Source organism: Montipora foliosa, chromosome 12 (genome assembly GCF_036669935.1).
Source record: "Montipora foliosa isolate CH-2021 chromosome 12, ASM3666993v2, whole genome shotgun sequence".
NCBI lineage: Eukaryota > Metazoa > Cnidaria > Anthozoa > Scleractinia > Acroporidae > Montipora > Montipora foliosa.
The window spans coordinates 2,486,138-2,511,137 of NC_090880.1; the positions used below are offsets into that span (position 1 = coordinate 2,486,138).

Sequence of the window (25,000 nt, forward strand, 5' to 3'; positions counted from 1 at the left end):
TCTGTTTGGAGCCTGCCAGCTGAACCTACAGGTTTTTGCCCAAAGGCCTGGCCATCCACACCTAAAGCATTTACCCTCACCATACTCTGAACGGCCTATAAGACAACGACAAAGATTCGCCAATTAACAGATAAATCGAGGATAGGATTGCGAATGTAACTATAAACTGTTTACAAAAATTTGGTTTTATCAACGGAGTTGATAATGTAAATTGGCCACCGTACAGAGATGCTGAAAGCTGACGTTTCGAGCGTTAGCCCTTCTTCAGAGCGAATCGAGGAATTATGGGTTACGTGTAGTTTTTATAGTAGAGTAGGTGCTACGCTATTGGTGGTAACATGGCAACGTGAAAAGTAGGAATATATTAGTTAAATGAAAAGCGTTCGTTAATACCGTGAGGATTAAGGTTGCCGATTTGGAAGATGAATTTTTGTTCTAGATTCTTGCGGCTTTCCGTCTTACCTAGATGTAGGGAAAGGCCGCAGATAGCCATGTGATTTTTGGAGTGGTTAGGGAGATTAAAATGAGGAGCGACTGGCTTAGATGCATCTTTGTCATTCTTCTCAACATCGCGAAGGTGTTCGCGGAATCGGTCACCTAGTCGTCTACCTGTCTCGCCAATGTATAATTTATTGCATAACGTACAGGTTATGCAATAAATGACATTTGCGGAGGTACAAGTGAAACTATCGGTGATCTTAACAGATCGCTTAGGTCCCGATATCTTGCTAGTGTTAACAATGAAAAGACAAGTTTTGCATCCTGAGCGTGCGCATTTGAAAGTGCCGGGTTGCTCGTTAGTTTTGAGCGCGCTTCTAACTAAAAAGTTGCCTACGTTTTTGTCGCGTTTGAATGAAATAAGTGGAGGTTGCGAAAAGATTCTACCAGTCTCGGGATCATTTTGGAGTAATTTAAAATTATTAAGAATGATGCTTTTGACTGCGTGATTATGAGGATGGAAAGTGAGGGTGAATGGAATTCTGTCATTCTTATCTTTTTGTGACGTTTGTAGTGATGACTGTCGATCAAATTGTTGGGCGCGATGATGGCCGGCTTTGGAAACATCGGACTCATCGCTACATGGACGTCGAAGTCTAAGAAATTGCGAATAAGGAATGGAGTTTTTGACATGTGATGAATGTGATGATGAATACAACAAATACCTGTGAGAATCTGTAGGTTTGTAGTGCACACTGGTACATAGCACGTTGCCACTAATCAACTTTGATATCTAGGAAAGCCAATGAAGTTTCCGAAATTTCCCAGGTATCATTATAAACTGTTTACTTTAATTCCCAATTGCAAATATTATTGATCTCTCTAAACTGCACACCGGCGAGAACAAATAATATACGTGGGTGGGAGGGCGGGCAGATAGGTGCGAGTTGCTAAAGTGAGATGACTAACGCTCGTTCAAATCTGCCTAAATGTATATCGCGCGGACCAATGAAAAACCTTCCAAATGGCATTAGCAATTCAGATTAAATACTTCGATCAGTGTTGGCGTACCAAAAACTCCCCCGAGAGAAGAAAGTTATCGTAACAATAGAAAATATATTTTCCGAAAAACTGGCCTACAGATTTTGTTGAATTTTAAATATTTTAGAGAGTATTTCTAACATTATCTGGTAACGCTGAATGGGAAAATTTCACCGTCCCGTTTCTTCAAAAAACGACAACATATGTTGATTTTTAAGGAAGCTTGAGAGGGGTTTCCGCTGAGCGAGCGCGCGTAAGCCACATAAAGATGTTCGCGTCAGCTCACGATTCAAATTGGGTCATCCGAATAGACAAATACCGCTAATTCCGCTCACCTTTCTTCTAATTCCTATACATATGGAATATAAATAGACGTCGCCTATTCACGAAAACAACGACAATTGTACACGCACGGTTTAATGGACTCTTAAATCCGTTTGTGTTGGCCTGTGGCTTCACTCGCGCGTGCACTCGAATGAGCAGGTGCCAATCTTGTAACCCCCTCATTTTTCCTGATTTCGCAACTTTACTCGCTTATATCTCTGCTTTCGGACGGTGAATATTTTTCACTTTTTGCATGATAGCTTAGATTAATTTAAAACGTTTGTCTTTCAAATTTAAAGAAATTCTGTAGCTGAAAAACGAAATTAGCGACACATTTCAAAACAACTTATTTTTCTGAAAAACTGACCTACAGATTTTGTTGAATTTTAAATATTTTAGAGATTATTTCTAACATTATCTGGTAACGCTGAATGGGTAGATTTCACAGTCCCGTTTCTTCGAAAAGACAATATATCTTGATTTTAAGGCTCAAAGAAATGCCTTATGTTGTTGCTAACGTTATTTTGGAGGAAAATATAATGTGAGAAATCTACGATGGGTACTTAATAACCTGGCCAAATTTCGTCTTGATATGATTACCCTAACTGCATCTAAAAACAGAATATGTTTATTTGTTTGAAAAAAGGAGAAACTACTCGAGCCTCCTTAAATCTCTTTTCTTTGCCAGCCAATCCCTAGCCTCCTTCGCAGCCGTTTTTAGGCTCGTCCCCCCCCCCCACAAAGGGGAGGGACGAGCCTAAAAACGGCTGCGAAGGAGGCTAGCCAATCCCCACCTTGAATCAGGGTATAGCGGGGAGAGGCCTGGGGTAGGGATTTACGTTGACCAATGTACGTATTACTCATGCTTCAACCTCGTTCCCAGGGTCTCTCTTCTCTGCCTCCATTGTCGTTCTCAACTTTTCTCAACGACAACGGAGGCAGAGAAGAGAGACCCTGGGAACGAGGTTGCGCAGGCTTGTGTGAGAGAGAGAGGGAGAGAGAGACTGGGTTTCAATCCGGTGATACCCTGATCACATCTTTCGTATTTTCCTGTCGTTATAAACTAGTGATAACTTTTTTTTATTTCTTAACCAACGCATTATCATGTTGCAAAGTATCGGCATTGAAGAAGACGTAGAAGCAGTTACCTTCGAAATCGAAGATTTTAACACTTCCGCATCGAATGCCAACATGGCGGACCTTTCATAGCCAATGCCATCAGATCCATCAAAACACTGTCAGGAACTTATCTATCGTCTTGATGCTCTGAGAAGAAAAGAGAGTTTCTTCGATGTAACAGTATCAGTAAAAGACAAAGAGTTTAAAGCTCACAGACTTGTGTTAGCAGCAGCAAGCCCGTTTTTTCTTTCACTTCTGGTCAGTGACATGAGAGAGGGAAAGGAACAGTTCATCAGGATAGAACTTGAAGAAGCAACGGGGTCAGTCATGGAAGAAGTTCTTAAATACATTTACACTGGTAATGTTGCAGTCACCAAGGAGAACGCCCACGACTTAGTGGCAGTAGCGGACTACTTTTACCAGGTTTGAAAAATTTGGCTTGTGATGTTTTGGAGGAAAACATTACAAATGAAAACTGCATTTTCAATTATTACTTTGCCGACAAATATCAGTGTTTGGACTTAATGGAGGAGTCCTGCGAGTTTATTAATTCTAATTTCAGTTCAGTCATGGAAACAGACGACTTCCTGAAGCTCGATATTGAAAAAGTCATGAAATGGGTGTCCAGTGATTATGTCACCGTTGGCTCTGAGGAAGAAATTTTTAAAGGAATAGTACAGTGGGTGTCTCACAAGAAGAGTGAACGAGAAAGCAACTTTGCTGAATTGTTGAGACAAGTCCGCCTGAAATCCATGTCTCACGACTTTCTTTTCAACGAATTAGTTAATGAAGAACTGGTAGCAACAAGTAATGCAAGTTTGAATTTTGTGTTGAGATCCATGAAGTGCATTGTTGATCCCTTCTGTGAAGATGCTGCCAAGCCACCCAGGAAGTGCTTGGAGAGGTGCGCAGATGTGATTTTTGTTTGTGGTGGACGGACAGCCTTATGCTATGCACCCCAGAAAGACATTTGGTATCAGTTGCCAGACATGTTATTTGAACATCAAGATCATGCTGTTGTTCAATACAGAGATAAAATCTGCATTTTTGGGGGACGGCGTGTTGAACCCAGAGAATCTCAAGTAATAGAATGCTTTCTTTCTTCCACTAATTCCTGGGGAACACTTGAAGGAAGACATGAAAATGACAATTTTTTTTCTTTAGCAGTTCTAGCTGGTTGCATCTATGCATTAGTTAAATATTCATTTGATCCTGACGTTTTTCTCTATAAGCTCGATGACAATGTTTGTGAGGCTGTGGCTCATCCACCAACTATTCGCTATGGAGCTTGTTTAGTCAGTGATAAAAGACGCCTTTACTTAGTTGGAGGAAGTAGTTTGCCTTTGCTTCAAACATCTCAAACAGTGGAAAGGTTTGATCCTATCTTGGCCACATGGGAGGAGGTTGCAGCTATGAATGAGGCAAGATGTGAAGCTTTTGGAGCAGCCATGAATGGCAAGATCTACATAGCAGGTGGCATAAAGAAAATTGAGGGACACCTTATAGTACTGAAATCTTGTGAGGTATATGACCCATCAACTAATGAATGGCAAGTCATTAGTAACCTCAAGGTGTGTCGTCAAGCTGCAAACATGGTATGTTTTCAGGAAGCCCTTTATGTGGTTGGTGGCTTCAAAGATACGAACTCGTCTTCAAGAGAGTTATCAGTGGAAGTGTTTCAGTCAGGTGCATGTGAATGGAAAAGTAAGTCCACTATACCCACTAACTTTGAAAATGAAAATCCTGGGGATCGAAAGAAAAAGATTCATTTTAAGGCATGTGTTGCAGCGATCCACAAGAGCCTATTAGAAAAGCTAGGTGAGCTTTGACATATTGACATTTTTCTTATGACTCTCTCTTGGTGGCATTCCTTCAAATAGTGCCACCTGGAGACACTTTTTCCTTTAATTCAGTAGAGTTATGACTGCCTTATGGTGGCATTCCTTCCTAGTGCCACTTGGAGAAACTGTTCCAATATTTAAAGGTTATTTTAGCCATTTGTTGCCTTCGTTCATCTTTAATACAAGGGGTCTCCTTTTAAGGTGGCTTACTACAGTTTTCCGAAAAGAAAAATAATGATCAAGATTTTGAAATCTGTGAAATTAAAGCAACAGGATATCTCTTATGAAGTGTTAGTCACTGCAATTGATGTAAAAATGTAATTTTACCTAACAAATAAATGCAAATCAGGGGAAATTGCCAAATATAGTGACCGGTCTCCTGGAGGGGGCACTGGAAACTAGACATTTGAAAAGGCTTTTTCTCAAAAACTAGCTGTACCTTCTGGATTTCTGGATTTCCTTAGCAAGAAGAAAGATTCATGTATAGCTGCCAAACATGTCTTTGTTTACAAATCGAAATTCCCAAATAAAATTTAAGCCCTGGTCATGTCTTGGTTTTACGCCATTACATGTACTTTGAATGTCTTTTACATCATATAGATGATAGAACTGGTACTTTAATCTGAAAACGTTATTATCACATGGTACCCTCCATGGGTCTAGACCCACCCATTTCAGGGGCTTAAAAACTTGTTACTTTCCCCTATTTTCCATTTTGCCACTCCCTCTGCTTATTTGGTAAGTCCCTAGAAATTAATGTTGACAGTTTTATACTATTTTTTTGGAATTTGTTGTGTCAAACAATATGTTGACAAAAATCGGATGCACATGCTATCCTTTTACCACTCAATCACTGATGTAAATGTCAAGAAAACCAATTAAAATGAGTTATTTTTGGAAGCGAGGTTGATGGTAACTTTTCAGTTGTAATTTGTGATAATTGTAAATTAGCATAAGTTGCTATTTGCCTGCTCATCAGAGGGCTGGTAAGCCGTGTTAGGTGCGCAGTGGTTTGTGGGATTTAGATTTGTAGTTTGCGGGCGTTGGTAAGCTAAGTCATTCTACATTCATCCTTTGTCACGTGCTCGAGTTCCGTTTCGTCTATTGTTATATCGAGCTGAAAAAAATTGTCATATGCCTTCGCTAGACTGTATATGATAGCGTTCTTTTTCATTGTAAATAGTGTTTTTCAATAAGAATACCTAGAGCCCCAGGGTCGCACCACTGCCTTGGTCGGAGGTACACGTTCCCCGGTTTTGTTTCCACCTGCTGGTTTTAGGGGTTTCCGTGTCCGGCTCTGATGCATTGCTCTTCTCTTAATATAGATTTGATGTATAAATGTTTTTGTACCCATTTCAATGCTAAATAAATGGCACGGTGTCTTAGCTGGCCAACGCCCCCAAATATTATCGTTGTGTTAGTCCGGTTGAGTAGTGGAGGCAAAATGGAAGGTGGGTTTTTAGACTGCTCAAATACTCTTTAACATCCTTACCGTCAAATCTTAACTACTTTGCGGTCAAACTCCCATCCTTAACGGGTTGAAGATTTAATTACAATTAAACCCTAACTTCAACCCTAACTTGCAACCGAATTTAATAAAATAGCAGTCCAGTTTTCGTCTGTTTTCTCATGCGATTTCGTTATTGTACTAAATGTAGGTAAGGTAAAGGTAAAGTCTGCTTACGAGCCTAGAAGGCTCATCAGGCCGGCCCTTATCTCCGGTTTCTGTAGCATGAAGCGACTAGGAGTATTTCTACTCCCCCCTGGATGGGATGGCAGTCCATCGCTGGGTTACCCCCAGCATTAAATTCGCCAGTACCCATTTATACACCTGGATAGAGAGAGGCACCGTGGGAGTAAAGTGTCTAAAGTGCCTACTAAATGTAGGGTAGTAAAAAACTCAATTGGGGTTTTTTTAGGGGTCAACGTGACATAGATATCTAAAGAACCCACCTTGAACGTAACCGTCAAAATTGATTGCACGCAGACCAAGATTGGATGATTCGAACGGGACCCTTACAATAGCACTCTCTTCAATTGACGTCACGATTTAACGCCCAAAGCATTATGGGATTAATATGCGGATTAAAAACAGACATTTTTGCGATGTTTGTCCGCATTTCAATCCCACATTGCGTTGTGATAAGGCGTTATGATCTACTATTGTCACTTGTGAAAAATGCCATCGGTTATAAAAAGGGAGAATTTAGAAGTGACCTTCGCACTTATCTGGGCAATTGTAGTTCTGCTTTCCCATTTGCGTTATCTTTAATCAATCTCTTAGTCTTGGAAGATTTCCTGACGACTGGAAAAGCGCCAGAGTTACCCCACTTTGCAAAGAAGGGGAACAGAATGACTTGTACAATTACCCGGCGCCCCATTTCCGTTATCTCGGCAGTAGCCAAGGTATTTGAGAAAATCGTTTACGACCAGTTATATGCACATCTTGCAGAAAACGATTTTATCCATAAATATCAATCGGGTTTTCGGACAATTCATTTGACTATCGCTGCTCTAAGTGAGGCTACAGACTCTTATAACGTATAACGTTGACCGAGAAAAATTCAATGCAGTCGTCTTCCTGGACTTAAAGGAGGCCTTTGATACGGTCAATCACGAAATCCTTTTATCTAAATTAAGCAATTATGGAATATGCGATAACGCGCACTCTTGGTTTGTCACACTTGGACAACCGCATGCAGATATGCTCAGTTAGTGGCTTGCTCTCTAGGAGCTGCTCATTAGGCTTTGGTGTTCCTCAAGGCACTATCTTGTAGCCGCTGTTATTTTTAGTCACGGTATATTAATGATTTGTCAAATTGCCTTTCAAATTGTCAATCAAGGATTATGCCGATGATACTCACCTAACCTACGCCGGTTTCAGCGCTGACAATATCCAATCTTGTCTAAACGACGATTTAGTAAATGTTAACATTTGGCTGATAGCTAATAAACTCACTCTTAATATATATATAAAAAAAGAGATTAAAAGTTTTAAGAATTAGCATAAATATGTAAAAACTAGATAAAAATGCGGCGAACGCCGAAATGTGATAAAAATATGTACAAAAATGTAAAAAGTGCTAAAAATATATGGAGTAATGAACGGTAGCTAGAGAAAACAATAGACAAAAAATAATTAATTACAAGAACTGTTCTAAACAAATAATTTGGCGCGGATAGAGTCACACTGTTTGTTTAGCGATGGTTTCAGTTCTTTTATAAAAAACATTTCAAAAACAAGACAATCAAACTTGTTCTGGCACTTTCTCAGAATTCTAAAACTCTTTGCGATGTTGTTAGGTTCCAATGCACGTTTCTCTCTCAGATGGTCGCCGATGGTTGCCCCTTTGTGCTCTTCAATGCGCTGGTGAAGGTGCCGGCAGGTATATCCGACATAACCTGCGTCGCACAGGTCACACTTGAATTGGTACACAACGCACTGTTGGCTTACAAGGGTGGCTTCTCTTCACGGACCCGGATCTCTTCTTTGATCTTTTTGCTCGTGTAGACAGGGGTAATATCCGCACTGATCTTACGGCTTAGGTCGGCAAGTTGTCTCCGTACGGCGTTCGCAGATTTTTGGTCCTTGAAGGGCAACACGACTCTGATTGGGTCCCCACGCTTCTCATCAACGTGGGTGCGTGATTCCTCGGAAACTTTTGAATCAACGAAAAGGCGGATGGTGGACTGCACATGATCTTCAGGATAACACAGACGGGAAAAGATCTCTTTGAGGCGTTCACATTCCTCGTGAAAGGCCTTCCATGTAGACGAGAGCTTAAACGCACGGTTAAGCATGGTATTTATCAGTGACCGTTTATATCTCGCGTCAACGTGGCTGTGATAATGTAACAACAGTCCGGTGTCAGTTGGTTGTCGGATATACCTGCCGGCACCTTCACCAGCGCATTGAAGAGCACAAAGGGGCAACCATCGGCGACCATCTGAGAGAGAAACATGCATTGGAACCTAACAACATCGCAAAGAGTTTTAGAATTCTGAGAAAGTGCCAGAACAAGTTTGATTGTCTTGTTTTTGAAATGTTTTTTATAAAAGAACTGAAACCATCGCTAAACAAACAGTGTGACTCTATCCGCGCCAAATTATTTGTTTAGAACAGTTCTTGTAATTAATTATTTTTTGTCTATTGTTTTCTCTAGCTACCGTTCATTATTCCATATATTTTTAGCACTTTTTACATTTTTGTACATATTTTTATCACATTTCGGCGTTCGCCGCATTTTTATCTAGTTTTTACATAAAAAAGAGATTTCATGCTTATTGGATCAAGACAGAGACTGTGCAGTTTAACAGTTCCTCCTAGGCCTTCAATCAATGACGCTTCTAGTGAGCAAGTTACTACTGCTAAATCACTAGGAGTACTTATCGATGATAAGCTTACTTGTTGAAGCCATATTGATAAGCGAACCAAGAAAATTGCTTCTGGTATTGGGGTCGTAAAACGAATCAGGCATCTTGTCCCCTATGGTACCTTACATTCTATTTGCCAGGACCTATACGTGTAGTACAACCTATTTCAACTACTGCAATGTTGTTTTGGGAAGCTGTGGAGTACCTTTGCAGGACAAATTGCGAAAACTACAAAAAGACTCAAACTATGACGCCAGGGACGTAGCGTGAGATTTTGAAGGTATACGCACACAAAGAAATTTTTGAAATATATAGGGTCTCGCAAATGCCATTTCCGACTATTTCCGAAGGACATTTTAATAAATAAATGCGAAGGAAAATGTAGTAGTTAGATGTTTATTTTACCCATCTGTTAAGTTTTCAGCAAGCTAAAACACAAACGTGGGGCTTACAAGCAAAGGGCAAAGACGACGCAAACTTCATTATGACAACCTTTCCTTAAAAAAATAACCGGGAACTGGGGACTGGTGATCAGACTGACTCGAAGAGTTTTTACTTATAACAGAAAATCCTACTAATTTCTCAAATATAATGTGCACTTCCGTATTTGCGTAAAGGACGCTACAACCCTGGACGATTGAACTCCTAGGATGTGGGAAATCCTGGCTCTCAAAGGCAAATTGAAAGAGCAACAATGGTATTTAAGTCCCTACGGCAGAGACTAGCGCCTAAGTATCCCTGCTCAACATTTTTCCATCGCGAATCTGCTTATTCAGGCCCATTGTTTTAACTGTAGTGGCCCAGTTTTGTGAAATAGTTTGCCTTTTGATCTTAGACAGCCAAAAGGACTAACACCCTCCAGCGACTGGCTGGCAAAATATCTTTGTTTTGTATCGCAGTCCCTGCGGCTTGGCTCTGCGATAAGGATATTTTCCGATCCAGCTCTTGCTTCGCTAAATCTTCGCGTTTAGTTCGGGTGACGGGAGGCCTTAGGAAGGAAGTAGAACAATGGCGTTTCCTCGACTCTTGGGAAGGCTGTCTCCCTTGGCTTAGTGAAAAACACGTTGTGGTCAAGATTTCCTCAGATGCCTCAGATTTTGGTTGGAGAGGCATGCCGTCTTTTGAAATTGGCGACTTTTGGGTCGGCGATACTAGATCTCTTCCGATTGTCGTTAAAGAAGCCGTCACCTTTGTTAATACATTACAAGCTGGTAAAACCCTCGTTACCAATCGCCCGTGGATGCCCACACAGAAATTTTGATTTTTTTTACGGTTTGATCGAAAAGACGAGGCGCGGGGTGCCGGCTTGCCGGAGTCTTTTGAAAACACGGGGTCCCGGGGTCTATGAAAAGCACGGGGTGACGGGGTCTGTGGAAAACACGGGGTGACGGCGGCAGGTACAAAACGCAACCCTATACTTCTATTTTTGTTGTTGTTGTTCGTTCTTCAATGTCGAAGATGGCCGTGGCTTCGAGTAAAACGAAAGAGCGGTAGATGTGGGTCCGGAGTCGACTGGTGAGGCCAATCCGGGCCCTAAAGGATCGCTCACATGTAGCACACGTGTGAGTGGTTGCTGTCGTGGCAATGGAAGCTGTTCCGACAGCACGCTTTCGTTGCGCCTAGGTGATGCGCCTTGCTTCGGCTGCTCGGGTTCCATTGGTGGAATTACTGCACCGATCTGGAGGGCAAGCGTCTCCCACGTGTTAATGTTCACGCCCAGGTCTTTGAGGGACACTTTGAGGCTGTCTTTGTAGTTTTTCTTCTGCCCGCTACCGAACGCTTTCCCTGGTACAGTTCGCCATACAATAGTTGCTTTGGAATTCGGATGTCTGACGCTCTGACCACATGGCCTGCCCACCTAACTTGGACTTTCTGCAGGAGGGTGTAGACTCTGCAAAAGCCATCTCCTTCCAGAACCTCCGTGACTTTGTCCTGCCATCAGATGTGGAGAAGTCTGCTGAGACAGCTCATGTGGAAGTGGTTGAGCTGTCTAGCGTGTCTGCTGTAGGCAATCCAGGTCTCACAGGCACAAAGGAGGGTGGTTAGGACCACTGCATAGTAGACCTGCAACTTGGTGGTAAGGCTGAGTCCTGTCCGTTCTCAGATGTTCAGAGTCTACAACAGGCAGCGCTGTCCTTGGCAATCCTGTTGTTGACTTCAGCGTCTGTGTTCACTACACGAGAAAGTGTACTACTCAGGTAGATGAAGTTGTCGACTGCCTTGAGGCTATATCCCTTCACCGTTATGCGTGGCTCCTGATGTGTCTTTCCTAGTGCAGGCTGTTTCATAACATCAACCTTCTTGGTGCTGATGTTGAGTCCGAAATGGTCGCTGGCTTGTGCGAAGCAATTCATTTCATGCTGCATCTTCTGCTCTGCACTGGCGTTGAGTGCACAGTCATGAGCGAACAAGAGTCTCGTTAACAGTCTCTTTCATCTTTGTAACAACCTGTGGGCACCTGAGGTTGAACAACCTACCTTCAGTCCTTTACCTGATGTGGATTCCATTTCGCTGTCACAGAAGGCATCGGTCAGCATTAAAGACGCTAATACCAGCGTGCTTAATGAAAGTGCACTCTTGAAGGCCAGGCTCAATTTACTAGTAAATAAAACGCGATTCACAGTATTCCATTTAGCGCCTGATAGCATAACAGCATCTGGTAAGGACCGCTTCAACTGAAAGTTCTCAAGTGTATTCCTACTTGTAAAGTAAACACAAGATAGGAAACAATTCTGACTAGTACTTGCCATTTCGCTCATGTGCAATCCTTTTACTAAATTTTATTTTCGGTCTTTTCAGCATTTTTAATTAAGAAAAGCTAGAAACATGCCAAGTGGTTCAACTGAAGCCCTCATTAACACAAAAAGCAAAATTCAGCCCAAGTAAGGAATTCCTGAAAGGTAAAATGAATATCAGCTTACGCAGCTTTTTGCGCGTCGTTTTGAAGGCCTGGTACCGAAAATACAGTTCCAGCAGTTGTCTAAGGCCTTAAAGCTGCTATTCACAAAAAGAAACGAATAATAATAATAATAATAATAATAATTAACGTTTAATCTTTCTGTTGCAACTTAAAAATTAATCTGTAAAATTCATAAGGACACTATAGTTTAAATCTGGGCGTGATCTGTAACATGTGGCCTTCTGTTACCTTGACATGCCTTTGTCAATTACACATGTCAAAAGCATCTGTTGTCACGTTCAAATATTTAAATTTTCTAATTGCCCTTTCACTATTCCTGATTCTTTGAAAAGGAATCCTGCCATAATCAGTGCATCTTAACGTCCATAATGCAGCACACTCTGCTCACATGAGCCCACCAGTCATTGACCAGTTAATTTCACAAACTATTGCCCAAGTAACCCCTGCTGGAACTGAGAAAATGGCGCATTCTGTTAAAGTAACTGTACTACGTACTCTGGTAGTTAAAGCAGCGAGACAGCCATGAGCCAATGCTGAGCCCAAAAATAGTTCCCCGGCCAAAAACACACCCCAAAAGGCAATACCCAAATGAAGGTAACAATGGCCCTTGATGCGAATTATATACGATTCGAAATTCGCAATGCAGCTAAAATGTTATAAATCTGCGCTTAAAAGGCTACTTTCAAATGGGTTTCAATCCCAATAAAGCAAGGAAACACAAGATATAGTCCACTGAAAGACTTCAGAAATTTGCGGTGTCATGTGCGTACATGCGGTAGGCCGTGAATTGTAAATGAAATTATTATCAGACCCAAGACAAGGTACAAGGTACAAGCTTAAAACTGACTCATAATAAAACATGGACTATGCGTTATCATCAAATGAAAATTTTATTCCTATTGAGTTAATTGAAGTGGAATAGTGCGCAAGTAAAAATCTGACCCAAAAACACTAAAATGGTGGGTTCGGGAAAACGGCCATAAAATCACTTAAACATAAGATATGGATAAAGGAATTTAGCGACACACAGATCTTGCATAGAGCTATAAACCGGGTAAATTTTAGGTTCCTATGAGAAATAACAAAAGCGCAATGGGTATAATACCTTTGCAAACAGTAACATGGCCTTAAAATTACTTGCCGAATTGGACTTCAGATGACATCGATCATAAAAAGTATATGCTTTTTCGGCATATTCTTTCGGCGTTCAAAACAGCAATTCTTAAATTATGGTGGCAAGAGGGTGAACGGGGTGAACTTTATTCATGACGGAAATATTTATCTGTTGCCAGTGAAATTGGTTTTTACCACTTAAAACTGATTGTTACCACCACCGTGTGGCACATCTGTACCTTTCATTTTAAAAAGCGCACCAAAAACACCGAAGATTATTGAAGCAACCCCAAATTGGGCAGAACATTGATAATACCCTAAAGAAGCAGTCCAAAGCTTTTTTCCTCATTTTCACCTGTTTGGGGCGTTCAAATTGAAAACGAGACAAAAGGATACAAAAGTGGCGACAATACGTCTAGAGACAGAAAGAGAGAGAGGGAGAATGGGTTTGAGAATCACACCCTCAGTATTTTCCAACCTCGTTCCCAGGGTCTCTCTTCTCTGCCTCCCTTGATCTACCAAGGGAGGCATAGAAGAGAGACCCTGGGAACGAGGTTGAATATTTTCCTCTTTTTATAAACCAGAGTTAACTTTTTTTTTATCTCTTAACCAAAGGATTATCATGTCGCAAAGTTCTGCGAGTACCGACATGGAAGAAAACGTACAAGCAGTTGCATTCGAAATCGAAGATTTGAATACTTCCGCATCGAATTCCAATATGAGGGGGACATTGGGGTGTATTAGAAACCGCAAAACCGAAGAAAAAATCATCCAAAGCCGCAAAACCGCAAAAAAAAAAAACAAAAAAAAATTCGGCCAAAACCGAAAACTGCATACAAAACCGTCAGAAAACCGATACAATGGTGACAAGTGCGGCGTACTGAGCAAACTACAGTAACACTTTATTTCACCAAAGTATTTGTGAATGTCATGGACTTGTCTAAAGCCTTTATTTATTTTAGTACCCGCTAAAATCATAGGCTTTATTTCTGCCGCTCTCTCGAGCCCGGACTTTGTGGGCTTATTTTCCGTGAAGCCGCTGCTAATGGAGCCAAGTGAACTTAGGAGAATTTGCACACAAGTCCTCTCTAAAATTGTAATTTTGCAATTGCAAAAAGCTATAGCTCTGGAAACCTCAATCAAAACTCTCTAATTGAACATTTCTATTTGATAACTAAGACCTGACAGTTTGGAGACTCAAATGGAATGTTTAATCGTGGTCTACTGACATGCGATTGCAATGAGGAATGACCCCCTACCATGACATGTCACGCATTCCTCTCAATAACTTTGGCGTTTCGCGGCTATAGAGTATTTTCATGTGACGTCTCCGGGAATTGAGCTCTATTATCACTCAAACGTTTTCTTTTGTTTCGAAGGAAAAACAAGGTTACTGATCACGTGAGTGAAAACAGGCATCTTGTACCCTATGGGACCTTACATTCTATTTATCAGGCCCTAGTACAACCTCATTTCAACTACTGCAATATTGTTTTGGGAAACTGTGTAGTAACTTTGCAGGACAAACTGCAAAAACTACGAAACAGAGCAGCTCATGTCTCGACCTACTCTAACTATGACTCTCATGTGAACAATTTATTTGAACTCTTAAGATGGAAATCCCAATTTCTCAAAGCCAAATTGAAAGAGCAACAATGGTATTTAAGTCCCTACAGGGACTAGCACCTGAGTATCTGAGAATTTTCCATCGCGATTCTGGTTATTGTTTGAGAGACTCTGTGAATAAGGTAAATGTTCCGCAACCGCGCACAAACTACTACAAAAAACAGCTTTAGCTATTTAGTGGCGCAGTTTTGTGGAACAGTTTGCTATTAGAACTAAGGAAAGCAGAGTCCGTCAATCAATTCAAACGACTGATTAAAGAGGTTATCTAAGCCATTATTCTAAACACGGCATTTATGGAAAGCAGCTTTTATTGTATGATATTGAGTAAGATAGTTAATGTAGTTTACATAGTTCTACATATTTTTTTTATATTGCTGATGAATTGCACCGTCGTTAAATAAATAACACTCTATTCGAGATCAATTGCCGCTCAAATTTAAGAAAAACCGGAACCCAAATAGGACAAAATAGAAAAACCCAAAAAGCACATCGGATAACAAAACCGAAAAACCCCTCGTATTTTTTTACGAAAACCGAAAACCAGATACTAAAAAACGAAAAACCCGCAAACCGCAATGAACACCAAAACCGAAAAACCGAAGTCTTTTGGCACAAAAACCGCAAAACCGTCCCGATGTCCCCCTCCAATATGGCGGACCTTTCAAAGCCAATGCCATCAAGAACTTCTCTATCGTCTGGATGCTCTGAGAAGAAAAGAGAGTTTCTTCGATGTAACAGTGTCAGTAAAAGACAAAGAGTTCAAAGCTCACAGACTTGTGTTAGCAGCATCAAGCCCGTTTTTTCTTTCACTTCTGGTCAGTGACATGAGAGAGGGAAAGGAACAGTTCATCAGGATAGAACTTGAAGAAGCAACGGGGTCAGTCATGGAAGAAGTTCTTAAATATATTTACACTGGTAATGTTGCAGTCACCAAGGAGACCGCCCACGACTTAGTTGCAGTAGCAGAGTATCTTCTTTTACCAGGTTTGAAAAATTTGGCTTGTGATGTTTTAGAGGAAAACATTGCAATTGAAAACTGCATAATTTTCGGACGTATACAAAACATGGACCCCAGGTCCATGGACCACCCCCGTGGACCCGGTCCATGGACCCCTTCATGGACCCCTTCATGGACCCGGTCCATGGACTACCCCTGTGGACCACCCCTTATTTTACGAAGGTAAAGTAGAAAAATCTTTAGACAAAAGAGGGGACTGATCCTTACACTTATCTGGACAATTTAAGCAATTGTCTCTTTGAAGACACTTGAAAAATTCAGTTGGTCTCAACGGGATTCCAATCCATGACCTCTGCGATGCCGGCACAATGCTCTACCAACTGAACTTTGAAGTCATGCATGGCTAGACGAATCCCTTTGGAGCCACCAAATTGGTGGTATATTAGTGTCTACAAACAGGCAATTGCTTAAATCAGTAGCCCATAACTAGGACAGAACAACAGCTCTACATTCCCGCTAATGAGAATCCTGTGGAGCCCTGTAATGACCAATCACAAGAAACTAACTTTACATCATAGCATCACCTAACCGGAATTGTCTTTGTCTTTTGCAGAAAAGGTACTCTAAAAATAGATAAATCGTACATGGACTCCTGGTCTATAAAAATACTGTTACATACCGTAATACTGTAACAGATAAGTGGGAGGATCACTTCTCTCTTTCGTCTGAAGACTTTTCTGCATGTAAAACGTACTTAATTTACAAAATGAGCGGTGGTCCACAGGGCAGCTCCATGGACCGGGTCCACAGGGGTGGTCCATGGACCAGGGGTCCATGTTTTGTATACGTCCATAATTTTCTCAGTTATTACTTTGCCGACAAGTATCAATGTTTGGAATTAATGGAGGAATCCTCTGAGTTTATTAACTCAAATTTCAGTTCAGTCATGTAAACAGACCACTTCCTGAATCTCGATATTGAAAAAGTCATGAAATTGGTTTCTAGTGATCATATCACTGTTCGCTCCATGGAAGAAATTTTTAAGGGAATAGTAAAGTGAGTATCTTACAGGAAGAGTGAACGAGAACGCAACTTTGCTGAATTGTTGAGTCAAGTCTATCTGAAATCCTTGTGTCATGACTTTCTCTTCAACGAATTGGTCAATGAAGAATTGGTAGCAGCAAGTAATGCGAGTTTGAATTTTGTGTTGAGATCTCTGTCAATTGCATTTTTGATCCCTTCTGTAAAAATGCCACTAAGCCACCCAGGAAGTGTTTGGAGAGGTACACAGATGTGATTTTTCTTTGTGGTGGCAGGGCAGCCTTATACTATGCACCCCAGGATTACATTTGGTATCAGTTGCCAGATATGTTACTTGAACATCAAGATCGTGCTGTTGTTCAATACAAAGACAATATTTGCATTTTTGGGGGAAAGCGTGTTGGACCAGTAAAATCTCAAATTATAGAGTACTTTCTTTCTTCCAATAACTCCCAGGGGACAGTTGAAACAAGACTTGGTTGGGATGATTGTTCTTGTTATCAGTTCTATGTGGTTGTATCTTTGCATTATTTAGAACGCTGTATGGGGACTCCATTACCGGTATTCTCTATAAGATTGATGACAATGTTTGCGAGGCTGTCGCTGATCCACTAACTGGTTGCGATGGAGCTTGTTTAGTCAGCGGCACCTTTACTTAGTAGGGGGAAGTCATAATTGGTAGTCTTTTCAAGTATCTCAAACAGTGGAAAGGTTTGATCCTATTTTGGCCACATGGGAGGAGGTTGCAGCTATGAATGAGGCAAGATATAAAGCTTTTGGAGCAGCCATGAATGGAAAGATCTACGTAGCAGGTGGCATAAATGCAAAAAAGGGACGTTGTACAGTATTGAAGTCTTGTGAGGTATATGATCCATCAACTGATGAATGGCAAGTCATGAATAACCTTGAAATGTGTCGTCATGGTGCAAACATGGTATGCATTCAGGAAGCCCTTTTTGTGGTTGGTGGGTTCAAAGATGCACAATCGTCTTCAAGAGAGTTGTTAGTGGAAGTGTTTCAGTTAAGAGCACATCGGTGGAAAAGTAAATCCACTATACCCTTTTATTGTGAGAATAAAAATACCAGTGAAGCAAAGAAAAAGATTCATTATAAGGCATGTCTTGCAACAATCCACAAGAGCATAAATAGAAAAGCTGTGTAAAGTTTGACCATTTCACACGTCCCTTATGACTGCTTTATGGTGGCATTCCTTCAAATAGTGCCACCTTGAGAGATTTTTTTGTTCATCGCCAGTTTCCTTTTAAAACCATTTTGCACTTATGTTGGTGCCATCTACCTTGCAAGTGACCTCCATTATAGGTAGATCCAAAAGGGTATTTTAGCTTGTATCAAGTCGTATGTTCCTGTAAATGCAGCTTCTGTAGAAAACGTAAAACAAATTGAAGAGCTAAGGCATAGTGTATGCTGGAGAAAAAGACTCCTGTAGTGCAAGAAGAAGGGGGTAGTTTCTAGTATACAAAAATTTGGTTTTATAATCAACAGAGTTGATAATGTAAGTTGACCACCGTACAGAGATTCTAAAAGCTGACGTTTCAAGCGTTTCACTCTGACGAAGGGCTACTGCTCGAAACGTCAGGTTTTAGAATCTCTGTAGGGTGGTCAATTTACATTACCAACTCCGTTGATAAAACCAAATTTTTGTATCCTGTAGTGCAAGTTTGGTTCAAGCAAAGAACTCTCAGTCTTGACAAGCGTTTGCTACCCAAGGTAGTTTAAGCTGTGGGATGTGAGACTGGGTCTCATAAAAAAAGTTATAGTGAATAGGACACCTTTTCCAAGAGGAAATATTAATATAAGTTTTAAAACATCTGTAACAAAAAATCAAATTAACTTAATAAGCTACTAAAAGGTTCCCCAATGAGCACTAAAATCATCTGGTCTTAGACAGTGACTGTTTTAAGAGGTAAAGGGTTAAAGGACCTAAGAACACAGAACACTGGGAAGGTGTCTTTGTTCTAACCGCTGCAGCACTACCCATATAGCAGATTAATTACAGTGTCCAAAGCTCAGGATTAGAGAATAACTGTGCAGGTGTTGTGTTTTAAAATCCTGAGGATAGTTATGAAAAATGATAGACATTCAATTCAGCATTATACAACAACATTATTCCACTGAAACATTTGACAATAATAACAATGATCTAATGCCTCATAGAGGAATTTGATGTTGTGAAGTTTAACCTCCATGCTTAAAAAAAGAAAACTTTAAACCCAAAGATATAATTTTGAAAATTTATAAAGAAAGCATTTTTAATAGAGAAAACTTAATTAATTTTACATTTCAGATCAAAGCCTGATTAAGCTTATTCTGACTAAATGGCAACAAAAAAAACTTCCAGGAGACTCTCAGACTTCAATGTATGCATTTGAATTCTCATATATGCATGTCTTGGTTTCTATTGAAAGCAATTACAGTAACTGTGAATGTCTTTTACGATGTAAAGATGGTTTAACGTTTTCTTGTACTTTAACACATTCACTCCTCAGGTGCCCTTAGGACTCCGCCAGTTGATGAGTAAAATTGTCTGGCGTCATACAGAGTAAAATATGATAAGACTTGATAAGTCTAGCTCCCAGGAATCAATGGGGTAATGGAGGGGACATACAGCCTGTAGTTTTTGACTGGTTAACCCATTCACTCCTCTTGCAGCCCAGGAACCACCCAGTTGACGACTAAAAATCTGACTCCCAGGAGTCAATGGGTTAACATGAAAACCTTATGATTACATGATCTTAGATTCATGTGACCGTCCCTTACTTTCTAACTCCTCATTCTTTTCTTAAGACCCTCCCATTTCATGAGCTTAAAACACTGTTAGCCTCCCCTATTTTCCATTTTGCCACCCCTCCGCTGATTTGATAAGTCCTTAGTAAAATTTATAAATGTAACAGTTTTATAATATTTGTTGGAATTTGTCGCATCAAACATTATGTTGGATGCATATTCTAATTTTTTTAAATTTTAAAATAAAATGAAATAAAATTTAAAAAAAAAAGATGCACATGCCATTCTTTCAACACTCACTGTATCACTGAACAAATTCAATGAGTTCTTGTTGGAAGCGAGATAGTTTCGTGAGTTTTTCCTTTTTTTTTTTCTTCCCAGGTGACAAGAAATGAAATTTTTCTTACTTTGCAAATATTGGTTAACATCCTTTCTCATCAGCTTTTAACTATTTTGAAGCCAACACTCCCACCTTCAACCTTTTAAAATTTCAATAATAATATTTCATCCATATACTAATAATAATTATTTTATTCACATACAAAAAGTTGCAAAATGAGTAAGGGTTATTGCCTGGAACTAGGGAAGGTGCAGCCAATACTCTCAAGGTGCAGGAAAATAATATGCTTATTTTTCAGTTGGTGAGATTTCCTAATGCAAAAAGATCTAATTTAATTCACTGGAGGCCAGACTAGTGTGACGTAAGTACAACAGACTAAGACTCGGAGTCAAGAGCTGCCCATCTCAGTTTTGATCATCAGGAAACTGGGAAGACAGGGCTTGCACAACATGGGAAAAAATGTGCCGCGACTAGGAGGGTGACCTTACTGTGGTTCCATTTTACAGTTGCGTGCGTAGTTACCTGGCCTTTGAATGAAAGTGAGGCTGGAGTTGATCTTGCTATGATAGAAACCTCATTGCTTTTCTTATGTTAATGATTTTGTTGTCATGCTAATAAGTAGGAATTTACATATTAAGAAAAGCTGTGAGGTTTCTATCAAAGCAAGGTCAACTCCAGCCTCACTTTCATTCAAAGGCCAGGTAACTAAGCATACAACTGTAAAATGGTCTATTGCTCTCATCATCTTGCCTTGACTGAGTTGACCCGGCTACACTGTAGGCAAGCCAAAGTGTTTTAACATGGGAAAAATGTGCCCCGACCAGGAGGGTGACCTTACTGTGGTTCCTGCAAAGAACTAGATGAATCAAATAAATGTACATTAATTATCAAGTGCGGGTTAAAGACAAAAGAGAGAAAATCCTTGCACTATCTGGAAAATTTAAGCAATTATCTCTTACAGACACCTGAAAAATTCAGGTGGCTTCAAATAATTTATTTGGCTCATGTTAATTGTGGAATTCAGACTTTTCACTGTGCAGGTGTTAAGCTGGACTGCTGGCTTGCACAGGATGTCAACCACAGGTTTAAGATAACAACATTGGACAAAGTAAAAATCAGAAAGTATAGACAGCGAAATTGGGGGTTAGCTTAATCTAGATAAATAACAGCCCTAAGTCTGCATATATTGGAATATTTTAATTTGTTGACATCAATGTTTCATTTTGTTTCATTAATAGACATGTTTGCTCACAAAAGGCATCATTCTATTTACAAATTGACTTCAAAAGGTATAATAACTTGTAAAACTTAGTTGAGTCTCCAATTTTAAGCCTTTTAGCTTTGATAAGAAGACAGCTAGTTGTTAGCCATCAAAAACTGATAAATTCTTGGGTGCCAAAGGTACTAATGATCCCATACATTCGCTGTAAAATTTCTAATTTTCAAAGCATCATGGCTCAGAGATTATCTGGTATGTATTGGGTTCAAATTTTCTGAGATAATCTCATTATGCAATGCAATTTCAATATTCAGTACTTTACTCTTGGCTGACTGGTTAGAGAACAATAGCCTTGTGCTAACGAGCCAAAAAATGTAACCAAAGATTTGCCTATACATAGTGTTCTTTTGTCTCTAAGCACTATCTGCAAAACACAAGATTGCAATACTGAACGTGGCCAGAATGCAGTTATTATGAGTAGTAGTAGCTGAGTGTAATAATTGTGGTAATTGCACTGAGTGGAGTCCAATTCACTATTCAGGGAGTAATGATTTGTGCGAATGATTTTAAAATTGGCCGAGCGCACAGCACAAGGCTGATTTGAACTTATGAGAATGATTACTCCCTGAATTGTATGTAATGAAGTTCAATTACTAATTAATCATATCTATGACAAAGGTTAAAATTCTATTCAATCTGTTTTGCAAAAAGTAGGAAAACAGCAAGAAAGACCCCATCCAAGTGCATGTAATTAACACGCAAATGGCAATTAGGAGTCCAATAATACAGGTATCCAATTTGGAGTTGTTCAAATTGGATACCTGTAATTGGACATCAAGGCATGTGATCACGCACCAATTACGTGATGAAAAGGCGTGTACAGAACCAACCACATTCGAGAATTTTGCTATAGATACGATAATAATAATAATAGTGATAATAAATGATAATAATAATAATAATAATAATTTATTATACACTACATGGAATATGCTACATTTACTAAGTAAACTAAACATGCCCTTTTTGTCTCAATAAAGAAACCTAGTTAAGCTCTGTTGTGTTCATCTTCAAATTTTGATCTTAAATTTGCTAGTGGGGACCTATAGCATTCTTTTGTCACTCCTCCTGTCTTTGGGGAATCTGTTAAATAGTTAGTTCATTCACTCTTTCATTAGTTGGTGTAATCCAACTTAATCAACTGAGATCCCAGCATACTTGTAAGCATTGATTTTCAAGCTTCTTTTCAAATTTGTGTTGATGTTGGTACTTAAATGGCCTTGGTATCTAACTGCTTGTGTACTCTGGCTATACAAGCTTTGTAAAGAACTCCATTTCCTTTTCTTAGCTCTTCATCGCTGACAGGTATGGCTGATTCCATCTGCCACTTGTTTTCACCAGAATCGTACATTTCCACTGATAGTTCTTTTGATTTATGTGAGCTCTTTGAGCCACCAACAACATACAAAGCTCCTTTAAAGCACACCATGCTTGCAGAGTGCCGTGGTACATTGAGACTGGGTAGTATTTGCCATTCATTAGTTGAAGGGTTGTAAACCTCACATGTGCTTAGAACTGTATACATATGCCCATTCTCTTGCATACCACCAGCTACATAGATCTTCCCATTCATGGCTGCTCCAAAAGCATTATGTCTGGCCTTGATCATGGGTGCAAGCTCTTCCCAAACATTTTCACCTGGTTTAATTTTCTCCACTTTGGTTGTTGCAGTAATATTTTTTGTATCATTATGAGTGCCACCAATTATATAAATGTAATGAGCATCAGCCACACCACATGCTCCCCAGCGATCGAGAATATTATCCAAAATGTCCCACATATTCTCGTCAAGGTTGTATGTGTAAATGGTGTTCTCCGGGGCAGTTTCAGTGTTGGTTAACACGTACAAGCTGCTGTGACCATTCAGTACAAACAAACTCGAAAACTCTTCTCTATGTTGGAATTTTGTCTGAATTGCTCCCCAGGAGTTGATGGTTGGCATGTAGTATTCTGTTAGGTGTGGCTGGTTGCTCTCAGCTCCCTGCTTGCTAAATATGTAAACCCTATCTCTGTACTGGATTATGGAATGGTCCCTATGTTCCAAGGAAGTGTCCATCAATTCACACCACTTGTTTTCACTTGGGTAATAACATAGCACTTTCTGCCCACCACAAACAAAAATCACATTTTCATTCCTCTCAAGACATTTTCTTGCTGGTTTGGTATAACTCTCTCCATTGCCATTTAAAATCAGCTTTAAATATTCCAACACAAAATTGACACAATCCAAGTTAGTTTTTACCAACTCTTCACCAAGCAATTCATTCAACAAAAATTCACGAGAAATGGATGTCAGGCGGACTTGATGCAAAAGTTTAGGAAAGCTCTCTTCTCTTTCACTCCTATTGTGCCTCACCCACTTCAGGATTCCCTTAAAAATTTCTTCCTCTGCGGCAACAATGACGTCATCGCTGGACACCCAGCTAAGCATTTGCGTGATGTCAAGACCCAGAAAATCAGTTGTTCCCATAACTTCACTGAAATTTGCATTGATCATCTTGCACGATTCTTCCATAAGCCCAAAGGACTGGTACTTTTCAGCAAAATAATAATTAAAAACACAGTTCTCTGTTGTCAGATTCATCTTCAAGAATTCACCAGCCAGTGCTTTTAGACCTGGTAAAAGAAGATAATCTGCGGTTGCAATCAAGTCGTGACTGTTTTCTTCGGTCAGTGAGACATTTCCCGTGTAAATATATGCAATAACTTGTTCAATCACAGCTGCAGTTGCCTCTTCAAGTTCGATTTTGATCAAATGTTCTTTGCTCTCTTTCATGTCGCTCTCAAGGAGTGACAAGAAGAACGGGCTTGATGCGGCTAACACAAGTTTGTGAGCTTTAAACTCCTCTTCTTTTACCGCAACTGACACATCACAGAAACGTTCACTTCTCCTCAGGGCATCGATACGTTCTACGAGTTCTTCACAGTGCTGTTTAGGATCTGACGACATAGTGTGAGACACAGCTGCCATGATTGCGTTCAAGGCCTAGGCGGAAGTTGCGAACAATGATTATTGAAAATTTTGAGGGGAGGGGGAGGGGAGTAAAAGAGGTGTACTATGGGATTTAAGAAAGTAGAGAATAAAGGAGACAGTAAGGATAGGATAGGATAGGATAACTTTATATAGACACGGTAAACTCATCAGTCGCAACTATAAAAACCTAATTAATTACCAGAATTATTACAAATTATACAACGACTACAACTACATTATTCAAAATTGCTCTAAATAATCAATAAATGTAACTATTATATTACATGACAAAATAAAAACCTGCTTTACATGAGTGCCGTGTGTAGAATTGTTCTTGGGCAAGACACTTTACTCTCACGGTGCCTCTCTCCACCCAGGTGTATATATGGGTACCGGCGTAATGCTGGGGGTAACCCTGCGATGGACTAGCATCCCAATCACTACTCCTAGTCGCTTCATGCTACGGAAACCGGAGATAAGCGCCGGCCTGATGGGCCTTCTAGGCTCGTAGCAGACTTTACCTTTTTACCTTACCTTGTGTGTGGCTGTGGGATAGCTAGTTTGCCCTCTGTGCCCCTTAAGGAGTAACTGGAGACGCTACTACCGTCAACAAATTTGAAACTAAGGTAATCGGGAGTAAGACCATTAAAAGGCTGGATGATGTTAGTAAGTATAAGAATTTCAGAAAGGTTGAAATTCAGCATGATAAAGTTATTTTGCATTTTCTTTTTATTTCATAGAAAGTGTTACGACGACAAAAGGCATTAAAATCAAGTACGATATTGTACTGAAATCTGCGTACGTGCCATCAGACGATTGCGCGACTGATAGTGGTGATATTCGAAGAGCTTGAAAACGAAGAAGAAA

At 40.1% G+C, this 25,000-nt stretch overlaps 2 protein-coding genes and 1 pseudogene across 2 annotated transcripts; 2 read left to right on the top strand and 1 right to left on the bottom strand.

Moving 5' to 3' along the window:
- The first annotated feature begins 2,994 nt into the window (after positions 1–2,994).
- Positions 2,995–4,751, top strand: LOC137980530 (kelch-like protein 3; annotated as a pseudogene).
- A 10,620-nt stretch (positions 4,752–15,371) lies between these two features.
- Positions 15,372–17,957, top strand: LOC137980531 (kelch-like protein 18). The gene is made up of 3 exons (XM_068827988.1): positions 15,372–15,976; positions 17,331–17,413; positions 17,500–17,957. Exons 1-3 carry the CDS (start codon positions 15,372–15,374, stop codon positions 17,955–17,957), a joined length of 1,146 nt encoding a protein of 381 aa, XP_068684089.1.
- Positions 17,958–22,369: 4,412 nt separating this feature from the next.
- On the bottom strand, positions 22,370–24,130 carry LOC137980532 (kelch-like protein 3). Its single transcript, XM_068827989.1, has one exon. It carries the CDS (start codon positions 24,128–24,130, stop codon positions 22,370–22,372), a length of 1,761 nt encoding a protein of 586 aa, XP_068684090.1.
- Positions 24,131–25,000: the final 870 nt, after the last annotated feature.